Source organism: Mirounga leonina, unplaced genomic scaffold, assembly GCF_011800145.1.
Source record: "Mirounga leonina isolate KUSES-001 unplaced genomic scaffold, KU_Mleo_1.0 Mir_165, whole genome shotgun sequence".
Taxonomy (NCBI): Eukaryota; Metazoa; Chordata; class Mammalia; order Carnivora; family Phocidae; genus Mirounga; species Mirounga leonina.
In genome coordinates, this window is record NW_023270415.1 from 28,333,609 (window position 1) to 28,355,002 (window position 21,394).

Below are 21,394 nucleotides of genomic sequence, written 5' to 3' on the forward strand. Positions count from 1 at the left end.
TCATAACATCTTGATAAGTGGTTATTAACAGTTGTAACAGAGATCAGGCTGCCCATTCCTTTTTTGGTTTACTAAATTAGCAGATCTTAGTATACTGCCCTCTAAAACCTCATTGGAAGTCTAATTGCTCTTCTCTAGTGTACCCTAGATTTAGTTGAAGAAAGCATTCCTGTCCCATTAGGGTTTCCTTTTTGCTTTGTTTTTCTCTAGTCCAAACACATGCTAGTTTACTGAATAATTCTTCATCTTTATTGATTTATCTAGCATTCATTATTTTTTGGTGCTGAGTTGGATGCTAGGTTATTTTAAAAGCCAGTGTATTAGAGAGGCCTATGTTTGGATCATTGTTTTGTTTCTTTTTAGCTCTGTGATTTGGTAAATCTGAGCTTCAGTTTCCTCAGCTATAAAAACTGGAGCTATTAAATACCAGTCTACCTGAACTATATTAATATTAAATGATGTCACATATTTAAAGCATTCAGTGAAGTGCCTAGGAGGCCCCCTCAGTACTTGTTTATTGGATGGGGAAACTCATAGGAAGTGTGTTAGGAGCTTCACACTCCTTAGGAGTGTTTCAGTAGAGGTAAAACAGCATGCTTGGAAGGGATTGTGGGCATCTTACTAGATGGCTATGGCAGCAGGATAGGCTGGAGAAAGAAGAGACTGGAAATACGTATATGGGATGAGGATTTGAACTAAGGCACAGATAGTGGGAATTAAAAAGGGAGGATAGATTTAGAAGATATTTCTGAGTTAGAGAGGTGAGATATGACTGTTGGATATGAGAGAGAAAAAGAATCAAAGATAAAGGGCTGTCTAGCTTTGACTAAGAGGTAATATTAATATTTTTAACCAAGAAGAAAGACCAAGTGTGGGAGAAGAAGAGGTAACGAGTTTGGCTTTAGAAATGTGTTTGTACAGATTGGGGGCTATCTAATAGAAATGTCTCATAGCTACTTGTAAATGTTTATGTGGAGTTTTAGCTTGGTAGTCATGACATAAAAGTGACAGCAAGTGGATACATTCACCTAGGAAAGTTTTATGTAATTAAATGAGAAAAGAAGCTTGGGAGGAATTGATGCTTTAGGGTTGAGCAGGAAGTCTGTAAAGTGTTTTAGAAATTATCAAGAAAGGAAAGTGATGAGAAAATATTTACTGAGTAGTGAATATGTGCCAGAAAAAGCCTATAACACCAGGTATAGTTGGAGGTCTAAATACTAACCAGGTCAAATGCTGCTTACCTTCTGAGATCTGAAAAACTTGGGCTTAGGAGGGAGAATTGTCATTGAAGCCAAGAGAAAAAGCACTTTAAAGGTGGAAGGGATTGATCAGTAGTGCCTCATGCTATGGAAAGGTCCAGTAGATGAGGATTCAAAAGAGGGCTTTGGATTTGGCAATTATTATTATTATTATTATTATTATTATTATTATTATTATTATTATTACTTTATTTTTAAGTAGACTCCATGCCCAACATACAGCTTGAACTCATGACCCTGAGATTATGAGTCATATGCTCTACCAGTAGAGCCAGCCAGGTGCCTCTGGATTTGGCAGTTAGATCATGGTGGTCCTAGGGTCAGGATTTATGTTAGGGAAATAATAATATACTAAATCTCTTTTTTAAGACTGAGGAAGTTCTGCTCTAAGAAAATCCATTCGTTTAATCTAGCATTTGCCAAACATGTGACCATGGAGCAAGAGATTTGAGGATGATTGCCGAAAGTGGAAATGACTAGTCAGGTTCAGACTGAGAAGGAAGGAAAGCTCAACCAGGAATGGGTTATCAAGAAGATGTAAATCATTCTGAGATCAAGAAGTGATTTAAAGAGAGGTAGAAGGTGGAAGTATGTGGTCAGAGAAGGTGCTTGGGTATTTTAAGAGTCCAAAGGTGGACTGTTACTAAATTATTTTAACAGTCGTTATTTTTGTTGAACTGGAGTGATAGACTAAAGAGGAGTGGAGTGTGAAGGCTATGTGTTGAGTAGGTTAAGTGTGAATGTTGAAATCTAGGATGAGCTGAAAGAGGAAAATCTTTTGAGATTATTAGGGATTGTTGACCTGAGAGTAATTAGATTCTGAGAAGGATTGTTGGAAGAGGATGGTATAATAGATGCTATATGCTTCAAAATGAAGGTTTGTTTTAAAGGTTGACTTCAGATGAGCAGTGACCTGTGGTGAAGAAATAGACATGCTACACAAAGGACAGAACTGTTCTTAATTTCTAAGATTACTTTTCTTTTGAAAATGTTCTTTCCTATTTCTTAAATATATCCATTTTAGAATGTCATAACTATTTAGATAACAGCATATTATTTCACATCTATATATAATATATACATATAATAGTATTATATAAAGATACCATTTCAAGCCTTATGGTGCAGGTTTTGAAGTTGCTAAATACAGTAATGCATAACAGAATCAACGCTGTGTGTGAGATAAATTTTATCAGGAGAGGTTAGCTTCTAGAAAGTTTTAGAATATTAAGGTACTTTACGTGGTTTTGTGCATTTATTTGAGTGCTACTTTCAACAGTGCTTGCTCTCTACTACAATAGTCAGCCCTTTGCGTATTGTCTCTACTATATTTTTATAAGCCTCACAATTTGCTAGCTTTTGCCACACAGAAGAGATTAGTGGAGTTTGCCTGCATGTGCTGGAGAGTAGTATTTTCTTATTTCATTGGTTGTAAAGCATTTTCATGTATAACATCTCAGATGATCCCTTAAATTTTAAGGTAGATTGAGCAGATAATATCCTCATTTAACAAATGTTAAACTGAGGCTATTTATATGATTAGTCATACATTATCTTCTAATTCATGTAGTGAAGACTTTTCCAACAAGGAGAGGGACATCTTGTTCTTTGCTATAGTTCCTTGCAGATTCTTAATTCTGTATGTAGACAGTGGAAGTGATTTTCTCAACATTCTACATGCTGCCTGAAGCATTCGTTCCACCATCTGCAATTGGTCAACTGGTTTAATCATCCTTATATATGACCAAATTTTTGTTTAATTTAATACCAGTAAGAGCGGTATGTTATCATCCATGTACTTTTCTTGCTAATGTGATCTTAAGGTAGATTTTATTAAATACATATAGTATATTTATTATGGTGTATTGGAGATAGAAGGGGGCCATGTAGGTCATTTAACCTAACTTCCTTCCAAATTTTATACAAGAGGAAGCTGACCCTTAGTGAGGTTGAATATCTTGCCCAGGGAGTTACAGTTCTATGTGATAGAGCTGGGACTTATAAGACAAATTTCAGTGCCTTTTTTGCTAAGCTGTCATGTCTTTTAATGAATACATTACAACAAAATGTAGCTTTGTGACTCTGAACCTAAGCTGCTTATTATGGCCTGTTGGTAGAAGGGGGTGTTGACACTAACATACATGCACATGTTATATTTTGTGAATTATAGGGCTATACTGTATGACCAGCTAATCTAAGAGGGAGGGAATTATAAATTTATATCTTTATTTATTTTGAATGAAGTAACGACTTAATTTTTTTCTTTTTTGAGATAATTGTTCTTAAATGCTTTCTCTTTAATGCTGTTTCCTCTTTTGTATGCCTTTTAGTGATAAAGATTGTCTTTTCCTTTAAAGACAATTTGAACATATTTGATAACTTGTAGGAATTAATACCAAGAATTAGATTTTATTATATGCTAGTATTGTAGATGCTATTACATTAAAAACCGGGAGATGATTTGGTTCTTAGATATAGTGTGAAGAAGTAAATTATGTAGACTGTTAGCTTTATAAGAACAATAATTGTGTTATTCCACCCTAGTGTTATTACTTGATATGTGCTTGGCAAGTGGTAGGTGCCCAAGTGGCACTCACTTTATTTCCATGGGTTGAAAATATTTTTCTCAATAGTTAATTTTTTAAAATTTTGCTTTGTCATTTATTCAACTGAAATATACTTTAGTGTAAGTAAAATATGTGATACTCTTTAACATTTTGTACTGATGAATTTTTAAATCATTCCTTAGAATTTAAAGGGATATATGAAAATTATAAATAAACTTAATACATTATGTATCATGTGGCATCACTTTGCCTATCATTATGAAGACATTTTTTTTTTTTTAAGATTTTATTTATTTATTTGACAGAGAGAGACAAAGCGAGAGAAGGAACACAAGCAGGGTGAGTGGGAGAGGGAGAAGCAGGCTTCCCACTGAGCAGGGAGCCCAATGTGGGGCTCGATCCCAGGACCCTGGGATCATGACCTGAGCCGAAGGCAGATGCTTAACGACTGAGCCACCCAGGAGCCCCATATGAAGACATTCTTAATGTATGTTACAGATTCTATCCAGCAATTGCCTCAACTTTTTAGATAGTTAGTGGAATTAAGTCCCTATAAATGAGGTTGCTCTCCCTAAATAACCTAACCTCTGGTATTGGAGAAGAACAATTCAGGCAAATCTTTGCTTTTGTAGTGCCCACTGCTTAACTGCCACCATAGAGACATTGCCTCCATCTAAGATGACAGATAGTCACTATCTACCATTAAAATAGGGCAGTGGAGTGATAAGAGAATGAGAGAACAAAGCAGTTTTTCTGTTACAGTTTGATTGTATTCCCACCGATGTTTATTTTGATTTTTCGTTAGTTTTCTTGAACTCACTAATTGCTTTGGAACAAGTTATATGAAGTCATAATTGTACTTTTCTCATGAGTTTCTTTAGGTTACTTATAAAACAAAGTGGCTTTCTATTTGTCTTTCATGTGATAAAGGAATTTTAACAGTAAAATATTCAGCAGAAAATAATGTTTAAGGTATAGATTCAAGTATCATTTTTAGAAAATTACAGGTATGGAAATAAATTTAGGTTTGATAATTGGCTAGATAACAAAATGACAAATTGACTCAGCTATGTAGAATTCCAAAGAATGTAGTTGTTTCTTTTAAATCAATTTAGTAACAAAATGTGTTGTATGAAAATGTATGATAGGTGCATTAAGTTTTGACTGAGTAAAAGTTTCAGCTACTTGTCCCTTATTTAATGAATTGTGCCATAGGACGTAATATCTGTTTGCTGGTCCATTGAATTCTTATATAATATTATATGTATAAAATAATGAACAATTCATATAATAAAGGTAGCATAGTAACTAGGTGATTCTTTCTTTAAGGCATTATACTTCCTATTGTCTACTGTCAAACAGAACAAGATTCTTTTTATCTTAGAATCCTTAGATCATCTCAGGAAGCCATCTCACTGATCGCCAATGTTATATCCTAATGCTTTGAAGATTAATAATATATAATATTGGGGCGCCTGGGTGGCTCAGTCGGTTAAGCAGCTGCCTTTGTCTCAGGTCATGATCCCAGGGTCCTGGGATCGAGCCCCGCATCGGGCTCCCTGCTCAGCAGAGAGCCTGCTTCTCCCTTTCTCTCTGCCTGCCGCTCTGCCTACTTGTGCTCTCTGTCAAATAAATTAAAAAAAATAAATAAAATAATATATAATATTAACCTTAAGGTAAACTTGGTATTTAAAGTTTGGTAATTTACAGTAGAGAGAGGCTATAAGTTCAGAGAATATAACAAATTGGTTTGGTTAAAATTAAAGAAAACAAAAGATTTCCAACAATATCAGTTTGGTGATACTTAAATCATGACTTCAGTATTTGGTATGTCCTTTTTGACCACTGATAACTCTTAAGTCTTGTGCCTATTTTAATAATATTGCTTATTCCAAAATGAAACAAGATATTTTCCACAAAAACTGACAACTTACATACGAAGACATTAAAATTCGGAAGTTTCACAATTTGAGCAAAGAATTTATTAATTAAATTCTTTTCTGTTTTAGAAAATGGAAGTGTCCAAGTGGGAGAATTGTTACCTTGCAAGATTTGTGGAAGAACGTTCTTTCCAGTGGCATTAGTGAGTACCTTTTTCCTTTGGATTATGATAGATCTGTAATTATTTGATATTTCAGGACAACTCTCATGGAAAGAACCTCTGTGGAATAATTTAAAGAGATACTGGCCAGTGTTCTTTGTTCAAGAGCATCAGTTCCATCTATGTCTTTCTTCTAGAGTGGTCTCTTTCCTTCATAGTTTAGTCTTCAGAACTACTCTGTTAAAGTGTTAAAGTGTTTCTCTGTGGGAATATTAACAAAAACAAAACAAAAACTCAGAAATGCATAATTATGTATTTAAAGATAAAGAATGATATGTGTCTGGGATTTGCTTTAAAATACCTCAGGAAAAAAAGCTGGGATAGATGACAAGATTGCTAAATTGTTGATAATTGTTGATGAGTAAATGGGAGTGCATGACACTATTCTCTTAATTCTTATGTGTATTTGAAATATTCAAAGAAAAATTGTTTTCAATTAAAAGTGTACCTAAAACATATTATGCATTCTTTACTTATATTTAGTAACACAAATAGAAGTACTTTTAATTGATTTTAATATAAAATAGCCAATTAACTAGAGAATAAGGGAAAAAATGCCCATGTACCTAAAGTATTTTATTCTTACTTTAAATATAAAAATACATTTATTAATATTTTGATGTAGAATAAGGACTTTTCTTTGAATATGAATCTGCTGATTAGAGTTCTGTCACAATCCAGAATGCATGTTATTATTTCCAGTTTGTTTCTTTAAAGCAAAGCAAGGATTTAATGATCCTAAGTGTCCGTTGGACTATCGACTCCTTTTAAATAATGACAGCTTTTTTTCCTTTGTCTTTTAAAAACATCTTCCCCACACTTAACTCAATGATTTTTTGTTGTTGTTGTTTTTGTGTCATCTCACTGTTTTTCAAACCATTTTCAAAACATTCAGCTCAGTTTACATAGGAAAGAAAATGCCTTCTTTTGCCCTTATTTATTTAATATTTAATTAAATAATGTAATCACTATACAGCTACAACTTATATAATACATAAGATTTGGGAACAAGTACTACATACTTTTGACACAACTCAATGTAAGAACAGACATCTATTAGAAAGTTGCTTGTTAGCCACGCTTCTAATTTTTTTTCATATTTAAGAGATTTTTATTCTAATAGCTGTAATTAATAGTACTTGCTTGTTAAAATGAAAACTGAAAACAAGTATGTAAAACAATTAATTTCTAAGTGTGTATTGAAAATGTAAGAGGTTGCATGATATCAAACCAACCAGTTCTGAGGTTTCCTCTTTTCTCAGATAAAGTTTAACAGTTCTAGCTTGTTCAGTGTTTATCAAAATACAAAAGAAAAAAAGTGCATATAGTGCACTTAGGTCATCCATTAACATGTTTTATTTGGAAGACGGAGAATGATTATTTATCCAGTAGGTTAACTGGAGGTCAGTTATGAGAGCGTCCATTGTCCTTAAAATGAATACATGAATGATTGAATGAATGAGTTGGCAGCCATATTAAAAAAACCTATAGGAGTGGAATGCTAGATAGCTCAAGAAAAATCATGGGTAAAGAAAGGTAAACTTGTTCCAGGAGGAAAGAAAGAGATAATTGTGGAGGAAGGACACAAATCGGACCACCAAGTCCTATTATTTTATGTTAACTTTATGGTAACATGATACGGTTGTGTTAATAACTTTAGTAACCCAGACTACTACTATTGTGTTAACTTTTGTAATCCTCACACTAATGCAGTCTCTGTTTACATTTTTCCAGTATCTATTTTCATGTATTTAGTAATGAAGATAACTTTTTTTTCACTCAAATAATTTTGACTTGGTTACATTATTTTCCTTATTCTTAGCAGTGTGAAAACTGGAATAGTCAATAACTCTTAATAAAATTTTGGAAGAGTATTTATCTATACTTTCTTGTTGTATATAGTATTCATACTTTCTTGAGAAAGATAACTTATAGCATGCATTATATATACACTTTCTAACAATTTTAGTTAAAGCAAAGTATGTCTTACTTGTATATTATTATTATTTCATCTTCTAGTTTTTAAATTGGTCTCAAATGACAATTTGAAGTTTTATAGACTTCCTTTCTATAGAAAAGAAAATGATACATTGCATTTCTTTATATTAACAGAAAAAACATGGACCCATTTGCCAGAAAACTGCCACTAAAAAACGGAAGACTTTTGATTCAAGCAGACAGAGAGCTGAAGGAACTGATATTCCAACAGTAAAGCCTCTTAAACCTAGGGTAATTATATAGCTTTTTGAATAGTATGAACTTTGCTGCTATATATATTGAAAAAAAATTATCTGTTCTAAGACTGAAGAATAACGAGAATTCTGCTTCGTGTTTTCAGTTTAGAAATGATCAGAAATTTGTTTATTTTTAAACTTCTGCTAAGGGGAAACTAAACTACTGTCTCAAATCCTGTTACAGTGAGGTTTTTGTAGCTTTGGATAGCCAATTGCTTAGCTGTGGGCTGGCAATAATGAAAAAGTCCTCACATGTTCTTTTTAAGTCATTGTTAATTATTGAAGCCTAATTTAAGTGCAGTGTATAAGTTTAAGCCTCTTAGTAGTATAGTCCCTCTCTACAAAAGCAAAGCTATAATTTACAGATACCTCAGCATAATAGATATTGATTAGCTTGATTGATTGTCAGTAATTGTGATCTTATGCTTTCTGGGGAAGTTTGGTCAGCTACTCAACTGTCCATGTATAGCCGTTGTCAGTTTATTTTCTTTGAAAGCAGTGAATCTCCCTTAATAATCTCTCTTTAATACTACCTGTGATGTGTTATATTGCTAAGAATAAAGCACATACTTTGTTCAACATACTTTTAAAGAGTTAGTTCAGTGAAATAGTCGAAATTTGAGTACCTTATTGAATAGGTTTTTGAAATAAACCCTGCGTCAGTGATAATAACTTCTCCCATTGCTACAGGAAAACATTTCCCTGTGGGGTAATTAATCTTACTAATAAAATCATTTGATAATAGAAAAGTTGAATGTTCATCTTTTTTTTCAGTCTATGTATAAGTGAAGGATGGTGAAATTTGAATAATGTACATAAACCATTATTTGATATTTTTCTTAGTACATCTGCAGATATATAATTATATTGGCTTTAATTAGCTAAGAGATAAACTATTGAAATTTTTCAACAGTTAATATAGTGGGTGTGAAAATGACAGCTGGCTCAAGAGTCATATTGCCTGGATTTAACCCTTGCTCTGATACTTACCGTGATGTGTCGGGCAAGTTACTTAATCTGTATATCTCTTTATCTGTAAAATGGTGATAGTAATGGTAGTGTCTGTCTTGGTTCTTACTGAATTTATCCACAGTGATCTCTCAATAAATGTTAGTTATACTATTTTTTTTAAAGATTTATTTATTTATTTACTTATTAGAGAGAGAGTGTGCACGAGCAGGGGTAGGAGCAGAAGGAGAGGGGGAGAGAATCTCAAGCAGACTCTGTGCTGGGCATAGAGCCTGAGGGGGGGGGCTCAATCCCACAACCCCGGGATCATGACCTGGGCCGGAATCAAGAGTTGGACACTTAACCAACTAAGCCACCCAGGTGCCTCTATCCTATTTCTTTTTAAGGGAGAAGGGTTCTAATAGTGAAAAAAAATTAATCTTCAGATAAAAGCAAAGTAAAAACCATTGCTTTACATGAAGTAGTTTAATTTCTTGGTACTTAAAAGTGTGGTTCATAGAGCAGTAATATCAGTACTATTTGGCAACTTGTTAGAAATGCAGAATCTCAGGTCCCACCCATCAATACTGAGTTAGAATCTGCATTTTAAAAAATCCTTGGGTGAGTCATATGCACCTTAAAGTTTGAAAAACTGTGTATTAGAAGATTTTTTTATTTTTATTTATTTTTTTTAATTAAAGATTTTATTTATTTATCTGATAGAGACACAGCAAGAGAGGGAACACAAGCAGGGGGAGAAGGAGAAGCAGGCTTCCTGCTGAGCAGGGAGCCTGATGTGGGCCTCGATCCCAGGACCCTGGGATCATGACCTGAGCCGAAGGCAGATGCTTAATGACCGAGCCACCCAGGCGCCCCTAGAAGATTTTTTAAAAAAGCTTTTATTTATTTATTTGTCAGAGAGAGCGCGAGCAAGCACAAGCAGGGGGAGTGGCAGGCAGAGGGAGAAGCAGGCTCCCCACTGAGCAAGGAGCCTGATACAGAACTCGATCCCAGGATTCTGGGATCATAACCTGACACGGGGCTCCATCCCAGGACACTGGGGATCATGACCTGAGCCAAAGGCAGATGCTTAACTGACTGAGCCACCAGGTGCCCCTGTATTAGAAGATTTTAACATCATAGTGATGTTCTCTCTATCTTTATCTGTATCAAGGAAATCCTACAAAATCACAAGCAGAGTGGAGTAAAGCAGATGCGAACTCCATTTGGGGAAAAAACTAACGGCAGGCCTAATCCACAGAGTACAAAATACGTGTAAGGGCTGCCCAAAGCAACTGAGTTCCAGAAGAACCTACCTACAGAGGAAGTGCAGAAAGTTGCTGAAGGACCCATGGCCCAGAATGGGAACCTGTCACCTTAAAGGTGAAGGGTCTCCTCGCCTTAAAGGTGACTCCTTAAATGTGAGGGGTCTAATCAGGAAGTATAGATCCCTTGTTTACTATAGCCAACGCAGGAATTGGGGTGAGTATCGGAACTTGGAATGCCAGGAATTGGAATGAGCCTGGCTGAAATTGGACAAAAACCAGGAAGAGGAAGTAGGGAGATAAGGCACAGAGAGTTGAAGGGGGCCCAATGGCAGAAGCTCTCCAAAAAGCGCTAATGAAAAGAAAATACCCTTTCTGAAGGTAAGGGGCCCATCTAAAGGGCTAGGTCCTTTTTTTTGGGAAGTGGTTAGTGTGGTTACTGAGGGAAGCATGGTTGGCAGCAGGAGCCTTCCTGGACCCACGTTGTTTTAGAGAAGCACGAGAGGTGTGTCCCTGTGATCCCAGAGAGGCCTTATTTGCATCTGAATCTGGTACAACACTGGAGAGCTAGCTGTTGGTTTGTGTAGCCTGGCCCGGGACTGTGCACCACTGCTTCTCCCCAGACCCTCTTGTAAATAGCTGTAACAGGAAAACCTAATTCATTCAATGATGAGTAATAAAAAGCATTAATTTAGCATTGACACAAGGATGCTGTGAGAAGAAGGATGGATGAGAGCAGCAGACCCTATCAGTAGATGAGTTATACTCACAGCAGATGAATGTTGTGATCAGACCTTTCACCATAAAATAAGAAACTTTAAAAACAATCAGTCATATTCAACATCTGAATTTGCTTGTATTTAGTTAAAATTTTGTATCTATATTTACGAGAGGTAAGCTTGTAATTTTTCTTTTTATCAAGCGTTCGTTGCTGTCTTAAGACTAGTTAGAAAGTTGTTCTCGGGGTGCCTGGGTGGCTGTCGTTAAGCGTCTGCCTTCGGCTCAGGTCATGATCCCGGGGTCCTGGGATCGAGCCCCACGTCAGGCTCCCTGCTCAGCGGGGAATCTGCTTCTCCCTCTCCCTCTGCTGCTCCCCCTGCTGTGCTCTCCCTCTCTCTCAAATAAATAAAATCTTAAAAAAAAAAAAGTTGTTTGTTTTTTTTTTTATTTTTTGGAAGAGTTTTTAAAAGATGTTGCTATTTCTTCCTAAATGTCTGCAAGAATTCAACAGTAAAGGCATCTGGGCCAATTTTCTTTAGGTTTTTAAATAATAGATTCACTAAAAAAAATTAAGACTGTTGGGATTTTGTTTCTTCGGTTATCTGTTTTATGGTGTTTGTCAAGGATATTGTCCACTTAATGTTGTCAGATTTATTAGCATAAAGGTCCATTATAGTGTCTTCTTTTTTCCTCATGTTTATAAGAACTATATTGTGTACTATTTTCCATCCCTTGGTATTTTGTGTTTTCTTTTTTTCCCTTATTAGTCCTGCCTTATTAGTGCTTTTAAAGAATCATCTTTTGACTTTGCTGATTCAATGTATATTCTTGATTTAAAAAATAAAGACATAATAAGGATAGTTGGGTATTTGAATAATACGACAAAATAAATGTATGGTAGCACAGGAGTCAGCATTATGCGTAGTGGAAAGATACTTAGAGATAACCATTAAAGACAGGAACAAAATTAAGCTCCAAGCAATATAGTAATTGCTATAACTGATACAGTTAGATATTAGAGGAGTAGGGATTAGAAAAGAGGAGGTAAAGGTATCATTATTAGGAGATGATATACCTGGAAAACCCAAGATAATCAACTGCTAAATTATTACAAACAATAAGAGAAGCCAGTGAAATAATGAGATATAATGATAATATACAGAAATTACTAGGTTTCATATTTCAACAAACCCCTTGAAACATAAAAAAGAAGAAAAGACTCTTTATAAAAGAACAACACAAAATAAAAAATATTTAGGGATAAACCTTTTAAAGGTATAAGACTTCCACAAAGAATACGTAAAAAAACGGAAAGACACAAATACTTCTTCAAATGGAAATATTATATCATATTTTTGGATAGGTAGATTCAACAAAATAAAGGTATTAAGTTCCTTAAGTTGTTTATGAATGTAATGTTTAAGTTTTCCAGTTAAAATATAGTTTAAAAAATTAGACAAGCTGATTCTAAAGTTCATATGGAAAAATTTACATACAAGAATAACCAGAAAAAATTGAAAAAGAAGCAGCATAAAGTAGGGTTATCAGATATTAAAATATTATTATAAAGTCTCAATATTTAAAACACTGGTACTAACACAAGGATAGTCGGAACAGTGGAACAGAAGAGAATGTTCAGAAATAGGCCCCGATACAAAAGAGAATATGGTAAAGGTGTTAACAGTTCAGTGGGGAGCAAAGTCAATAAAGAGCTGAGATAGCTGCATAGCCATGTTAAAGACAAAAAATAAAGTTGAATTTATATGTCACACTATAACTCATGATAAATTCCAAATGAATAAAAGATTTAAAATTTTAAAATGAAACCATGAAAATTCCAGGGGGGAAACATGGGAAAATTCCATTTTACCGTGGTGTGAGGTTGGGCCTTGCTAACAGTGACTACAAATCTGGAGACCATAAAAGAAACAAGTAAATTGAACTATATTTTAAAAATAATTCTTCATATCAGAAGATCCTTAGACAAGGTCATAAGACAGCCATATTGTAGGGGAGGGCTGAGGCTAGTCTATAAAGAATTAACTAGAAATTGCTAAAATTAAGACCAGTAACCAACAGGTAGGTTGACCAGGCACATAAACAGTTGACAAAAAAAAGGCAATGCAGATGATTCTTAAAGATACAAAAAGATGCTTAACTCACTCATTATAAGAGAAAAGCCGGTTAAAACCAGAGAGAGAACTATTTTTCACCTCTCCAGTCAGTTAAAAAACCAAAAGTTTAACATACTCTGTTGGACTTGAAAGTGTAGTAAAATAGGGAAATTACACCAGGTTAGTGGGGGCTTAAATGGATGCAGCACCTACGGAAGTTAATTTAGCAGTGCTTATCACAATTATAATTGCATTTTAAAAATCACATATAATACAATTACATGAAGTTTCTTAAAATTATAAATTTTAATTACGGAAAGCAATTTAAGGACTCCTAATAAGAGAACATTTAAAACAACATAGCATTTCCTCAAGTTTTATTTCAATTAATTTTTTTAAAAGATTTTATTTATTTATTTGAGATAGAGCACGAGCCGGGGGAGAGGCAGAGGGAGAAGCAGGTTCCCCGCTGAGCAGGGAGCCTGACGCAGGACTCAGTCCCAGGATCCTGAGATCATGACCTGAGCCAATGGCAGACGCTTACCGATTGAGCCACTGAGGCGCCCTATTTCAATTAATTTTTTAAAAATGTTTTGAGGGACGCCTGGGTAGGTCAGTTGTTAAGCGTCTGCCTTCGGCTCAGGTCCTGATCCCAGGGTCCTGGGATTGAGCCCTGCATCGGGCTCCCTGCTCCGCGGGAAGCCTGCTTCTCCCTCTCCCACTCCCCCTGCTTGTGTTCCTGCTCTTGCTGTCTCTCTGTCAAATAAATAAATAAAATCTTTAAAAATAAATAAATAAATAAAAAATGTTTTGAAATGGGCTTTTCTTTCTTTCTTTGTAGCCTGAACCACCAAAGAAACCATCTAATTGGAGAAGAAAACATGAAGAATTCATTGCCACCATAAGAGCAGCTAAAGGCCTTGATCAGGCACTTAAAGAGGGTGGAAAACTTCCTCCTCCTCCTCCACCTTCTTATGATCCTGGTATGTAGAATATTGTTGACAGAAATCTTCATATGGAGAGAAAATATTGATAGAATTTTTATTAATTTTAAGTTGTTAATAAAATTAATTTATAATAATGGAACTTGATGAAACATAATCTTTAAAAGTTTAACTATAAAATAATAGTGCTAATCCAGGCATTTAGGCTTATAAAGACACATTGGTGTTGAACATAGAAATACTTGATCTTTTTATCTCAATACTGTTATTTAAACATAAAACATTATAATATTTGAAAAATCATTGTAATATATCCCAGGAAATATTTGAAGAAGCTCACTATCATTTGAAATGTAGTCATTTGGTAAGATTCAGATTGTTATGTTGCCTAGTTCTTTGGTATTTTCTCATCCGGGAAAATACATCTCATAGTTTCTAAAAGGTATGTGTTTATGTGGGGAAACCACCATATAGATTGATTTACCTAAATTATGCTTTAAATTCATGTGTTAATATAGTTTCTTCATTAGGTGGGTAAAAGTTGCTTATTTGTTACCAAAAGCAAGGCAAGATGCTGGAAACCCAATATGAGATACTGAAATACTGAAAGATTTAAAATATACACAATTGACAATTTGACATTGGCTAGGAGAGTAGTTTAAAGAGGTAGTTATTTTAATATAAGAAGTTAGCTGCATTAAAATTGTGTTAGTATTCTTGATTGAGATTTATTTCTTAGTAAAGGGAAGTTCTTATATAAAATAAGTCAGGGAGATGAAAAGCATAGCATAGGGAATATAGTCAAAATATTGTAATTACATTGGTGACAGATCGGTGGTGTGGATTGAATATTGTATAGAATTGGCGCATCACCATATTGTATACCTGAAACTAGTGTAACATTGTATGTCAGCTATACTTCAGTAATAAATTTTTAAAAAAAATAAGTCCTTTAGAAAATCTAGATATGATCATTTTTAACATTTTATTGTAGTAGAGAGGTTGACAAACTATTTCTATAAAGGGCCAGATAATATCTTAGTTAATGAGGTATATTTTTATCTCTTTTTTCATCTAAGAGAAAATACAACTGTATAAAGTTGATTTAACTATTTCTTGACAGTTTTCCTCTAATTAAAATAAAAGATTTTAACAGATTAGCCCAAATTTTAAAATTTATTTTTAATGTAATGTGTTATTACTGCTTAACTTAGTCTCCAGTATAAAAATATGTAGATATGGTAAAAACATATGGTATATTATAAAGGCAAAGAAGAACCCTGTTTTTCCTCTACGTATTCAGTCTTTTATACTAAGGATTTATCTTTTGGAGTTCCCCCCCTCAAATTTGATTCTAGGCTGGCAGAAAATTGGAATTTATCATATACTAGCAAACTTTTTTCTTAAATGTCTTTACTAAATTTAGTAGTCAGGTTGGGTGGTTATAAGGAAATGACAAGTTATGCTTATCAAATGTTATTACTTTGTCATACATCTTGAATTACTGTTCATAAAAACTTATAATTCTTTGCTTCACTTCAAGAATTATGTTATTAATCTGTTTCTTTTTTCTGTTTTAGATTATATTCAGTGTCCATATTGCCAGAGGAGATTTAATGAAAATGCAGCTGATAGACATATTAATTTCTGTAAAGAACAGGCAGCACGTATTAGTAATAAAGGCAAATTTTCTACTGATACCAAAGGAAAGGTGACTTCTCGGACACAGGTGAAATGTTCAATTATTTCTACAAATAAAGGAGAAAATGACTCTTTCAGGTTCACAATTTTTTGCTTATGGTTTATAGAACATTTAGCTACAGTTTTTTTACCTTCTTAAAGTTTTATATTGTTCAGGGATTTAGTAAGAAATTTGAATGTTTAATTGAGAACAAATAATTGAATGGACGAGTTAGTAGAGTCTTGAAAATAATGCAGGCTGAAAAAGGTATTAGAAAAAGGTAAGAAAACTAGTTAAAAAGTAGGTGAAGCAGATTCAGAGGAAATAAGAGGATTTGGAAGAGTGAGAAAATGGCAGTAAAAATCCAAATTTGAAAATCAGGTAAGTACTGAATGTTTCCATGCTACGTATGACCATACACCCAAGGGAATGAAATCCTGGAGTCAAGTCCAACTGTTACTTCTGAACTTTTAGGCAAGTAACATTTCATGTAATTGCCTTTATTTCTTCATCTGTGACGTAGTCTGTATGATTTTTGTGAGAAGAAAATGAGATGGTATATATGAAAGCACCTCAAGAGCCATAAACCATAATATGGATTTTGTTATATGAAATTTTTACAGTACTGTTGTTTTTCATTAAGCATATTGTGACACAAAAACTTTGTCATACTTTTTTTAAAAAATTTATTTTAGAGAAAGAGAGAAGAGAACACGAATGGGAGGGGCAGAAGGAGAGGGAGAGAGACTCTCAAGCAGATTCCCCACTGAGTGAGGAGCCCGACGTGCGGCTCCATCTCAGGACCCTGAGATCATGACCTGATCCAAAACCAGGAGTCAGAGGCTTAACCGACTGTTGCCACCCAGGCGCCCTGATAATGTAATACTTTTCAGCAAACTTCATTTTTCAGAAAACTTTCATTTACAGTTTTTTTAGTACTGTAAATCTAGCAGGCAATAATAATCAAATCCATTTCACTTGTTACTTATGAATCAAATACTGGATTAAAAGACTCCATTACAATTGGAGCCTTCTTGAGAGGATCCATATACAATTTTTGTTAATATTATTGGATCATCATCATTGTGGGGAAACAATGAAGAAAATTCATTTCGAAGAATTCCCAAAACAGAATCTTGTCAAAAATTCTTGACAAGAATTCTTGTCAAATATCTTGTCAAAAACATTTATCTTTTACTTAAATAGTTAAAATCATTTATATGATTTTTCTTTTGTCATAATAAAATAATTAGCAGAGTAAAAGAAATAGAATAGAATGTGTATATTCCATCAACTTGGTGCCAAATGATTGTAAATGTAAAATCCAGGTAGCTGATCATTCCCACTTTAAGCTGTATCAGTTCTGATTCTATGCCCAGTCATATATATTCATTTCAATGTAAGCCCATATTTTCTCATCTTCACTCAGGAAAATTTTATTGAGTACGCTCTCTGAACCAGGCACTACTGTACCAAGTACTGAGTCTATATTAGTAAACTAAATAGAATATTTTTCCAAAAGATGCTTAAAATGCATCCCTTACTATATTTAGCAACTATAATCTAACCCAATTATAGCCCACTTTTTGACCCTGCTCTGATCAAAATAATGATAAAAATACAATGAAGATCTATTTCCTATTGGTAAAACCAAGAAGTTCCCCTATTTAGTTAAATTTCCATCATTCTTCTTCATTAGGAATTTTATCAAGTTCTGTCATGGCGTATTAAAGTAGACTCATGAAGAATAGAAAACCCAAAATGTTACCTAGTATATACTAAATTAAAACATTTTATTAATTTAAAAGAACATATTATATTGAAATAGTCCATTTGTAACTTAGGTTCTGAAGTATTCTTTTCTCACCTTGGCTAAGTTACCTTATATGCTTAAACCAATTCAGTATGTATTTTATGATTTAGGAATTTTCAGTATTCTGATAGATAATTATCCTATTCATTTTATTTTTCTTAAATTTAATGTAATGTAATTTTTTTTTATTATTATGTTATGTTAATCACCATACATTACATCATTACTTTTTGATGTAGTGTTCCATGATTCATTGTTTGTGTATAACACCCAGTGCTCCATTCTAAAGTAATAAGGTTTAAATCTGGAAAGATGGTGTTCAAATTTTAATGAATTTTTTTCTTATTAAAGGCATTCCTGTTCCTTATGGGAAATTTGAAAAATATATATATATTTAAGTCATCTTAGTTGATATTTAAAAAATTTAATTTCGTCCTTTAATTTTTAAATTTTATTTATTTATTTTTATTAGAGAAAGAGAGAGAAAGGGAGGGACAGAGGGAGAGAGAGAATCCCAAGCAGGCTCCACACACAATGTGGAGCCTGATGCAGCGCTTGTTCTCATGATAGTGAGATCATGACCTGAGCTGAAATCAAGAGTCAAGACGCTTAACTGACTAGCCACCCAGGCGCCCCTCTTATTTTATACAACACTTTTATTCTGATTTTTTTCCTCCTTATTTTCTTCAGTTATTTTATTGTAAATTATACACGTGGAAAAAAAACACACAAAATACACATACGTGCATAACCACAAAAAGGTTAAGAAATAGGGTATTATCAATCTCACAGAGCCTCTACTATACTGTTTCACTCCCAGAATTCTAATGTTCTCTGCTTCTTAGACGCTCACCCCATAAAATAGTCACTATTCTGATTTTACATATAAATCAGTTTTTGCCTTTTATATAGTCTCCAGACCATGATTGCACTTTTATTTACTGTGGCTTTATAAATCTTGATGCCATGATGGATTTGTAGTTATTTTCTCCTCCATTTTCTCTTCACTTGAAAATAGACAGTTGAAAATATTTTCTAATTTGTGATTTCTTCTTTATTTTTTTTGTTATTGTTGTTGGTTGTTTTTATTTTTGTATTTTTTGTATGTTTGTATTTATTTTGTTTTTGTTTGTTTTTATTTTTTAACTGGAGTATGATATACTCTGCCTGATCTTCCCCACCCTCCATAATCCATACCTTCCCTCCCTTCCAACTGACTTAGTTCCCTCCATGCTCTAAAATACACCCCTGATCCAGGCAAATCGGTCTCCTTCACATTCGCATCTATAAAATGGGGATAATATGTACCTACCTCAGCAGTTATCAAGAGCATACAGCGAAATAATGCCTATTGGTGTGATTTCTTCTTTTACTCATAGTTTGTTCAAATGTGAGTCATTTACTTCCAGATATTTGGTGCTCCTCTAGGTGTTTATTGCTGATTTTTTTTTTACTTAATTCTCTTAGGGTCTGAGAACATACTTGGTAAGATTTTCATCTTTTGAGATTTGTTTTATTGCCTAGCATGTGGTCTTTTTCGGTGACTTCCTACAGTCTTCATCTATGATTGTGACTTTTTCAGGATCATTAATTTCACCAGCTTTTCACTTAAGTATTTTGAATTTCTCTTATTAATTGTATTTATATTTACAGTTTGTTAATATCTTTCCTATTTGTTGACCTTTATATCATATGGAGTGTGCCTTTTTGTCTATGGCAACATTCTTTGTGTTGAAGTTTGTTTCATCTGATAGTGTATTGCTGTTTCAGTTTGATCATGCTAATTTCCTTTCAGTTCTTTAACTTGAATTTGTGTTGTCAGAATGTGTTTCATCTGATAATGAATAACCATTTCAGCTTAATTATGTTAAATTTCCTTCTAATTCTTTCACTTAAATTTGTGTTTTTGCATCTCCTGTAGACAGCCTGTAATTAGTTCATCTTTTTTAAAATCCAGTCTGACAACCTCAAACTGTTGGTTGAAGTGTTTAGGCATTTACACTCAATGTAATTATTAAATATGTTTGTGGTTAAGTTGGCCATGTTGCTGTTTTCTATTTTTGTCTTTTTTTTTATTCCTCTGATGCTTCTTCCTTGCTTCTTTTGTTTTAGTAAAAGATATTTTATTTCCTCTATTGGTTTTCAATCATCATATTTTTTTAAATGGTTACTCTAGGAATAACAAAATGCATTTTTTAACTTATCCCCTTCTGTGGATATTTCCACATATCTCTCACCGATCTTAGTGTTATTGTTATATATATGTAACTCTATAAACCCATCAGTATTCTTTTTTTTTTTTTTAAAGATTTTATTTATTTGACAGAGAGAGACAGAGAGGGAAAACAAGCGGAGGTAGTGGGAGAGAGAGAAGCAGGCTTCCCGCTGAGCAGGGAGCCCAATGCGGGGCTCGATCCCTGGACCCTGGGATCATGACCTGAGCCAAAGGCAGACGCTTAACAACTGAGCCACCCAGGCGCCCCTAAACCCATCAGTATTCTTGATGTGTGTTGTTACACAGTGTTACATATACTTATACATATATATATATATACTTATATATATATACTTACACCTTTAAAAGCCATCTGTCTTTTAAAGAAATTAGAAGATAATAAATATATAATCATTTACATATATCATATATGCACATGTATGTTTATGCACACCACATATACTTTTTTTTTCTTCTGCCTCTACTGCCTCCTCACACACATATTTTGTATTTTACTTGCGTATTACTTACTCCCATATTATCATTTTCATATCTCTTCATTTCTTCTTCTAAATCTCAGTTGCCATATTTTGTCATTTGCCTTCAATCAAAAGAGGCTTCTTTAGCCTTCTAAGAGTGCAGATATGCTGGCAAGGAATTTTCTGGTTTTGGTTATCTGAAACAAATGTCTATATTTTGCCTTTATTTCTCTGTTGAGATTTTCTATGTGTTTATTCACTATTACCATCTTTTCCTTTAATTCTTGTATATTTATCCCTTTACTTTTTGAACATACTCATAATAACTGTTTTGAAGGCTGTAACTGCTAAATGTAATATACCTGTGCCCACCTAGGTTTTAGTGTTGACTATATTTTTTGCCAAATATAGGTCATGTTTTTCTCTTTTCCTTTTCCTTTTCTTTCCTTGCCTCACCCTTCCTCGTCCTTGCTTCTTTCTCTTTCCTGCAGTTAAACCCAGAATACACAGTTACTAGTTTTCTAGAAGTACTGCTTTTGGTTTCCAGTCTTTTAAAATCTTTTTTCAAGATCCTTTTTTATGGTCTATAGGAGAGTTAAGCAGCTATTTCACTCCCTCACCATTAAGTTTGTAATCTGTTACTGCATTTTTTAATTTCTTAAGGTTGTCTATTTTTCTGATTTCCTATGTTACTTTTTATAGTTTCTAATTCCCTGTTAATATTTTCAGAGTTGTCTTTTATTTCTTTAAATCTAGTAAGCATAATTGTTTTACATTATGTATCTAATAATTGTGGTGTTACGTGATCTTTGTAGATATGTTCTTGCTTTTTTTTTCTCAATCATGGTTTCTTATATCATTATATACATAATTATTTTTGATCATTTGGTGCTTGTTGCCCTCAAAAAATTATTCATGAGTATTGTTCATGTGAAGAGCCTTCTAGTTTCTTCCGGGTATCTAAGAGAACTACTAATTTGGAAGTACTTTAATTTTTGGCTTAGTTTGCCTGGCCACCTAGTAATACAGATTTATACAGCAAATCCACATGATG

At 33.7% G+C, this 21,394-nt stretch overlaps 1 protein-coding gene across 2 annotated transcripts in view; it reads left to right on the plus strand.

Moving 5' to 3' along the window:
• ZC2HC1A (zinc finger C2HC-type containing 1A) overlaps window positions 1–21,394 on the plus strand; it is a 59,080-nt gene that overhangs the window by 3,235 nt on the left and 34,451 nt on the right. For both annotated transcript variants that reach the window (XM_035011404.1, XM_035011403.1), the window contains exons 2-5: window positions 5,836–5,909; window positions 8,040–8,156; window positions 14,050–14,191; window positions 15,733–15,881. In XM_035011404.1, the coding sequence (XP_034867295.1) occupies window positions 5,836–5,909; window positions 8,040–8,156; window positions 14,050–14,191; window positions 15,733–15,881 (482 nt within the window). The remainder of the gene's footprint in view (window positions 1–5,835; window positions 5,910–8,039; window positions 8,157–14,049; window positions 14,192–15,732; window positions 15,882–21,394) is intronic.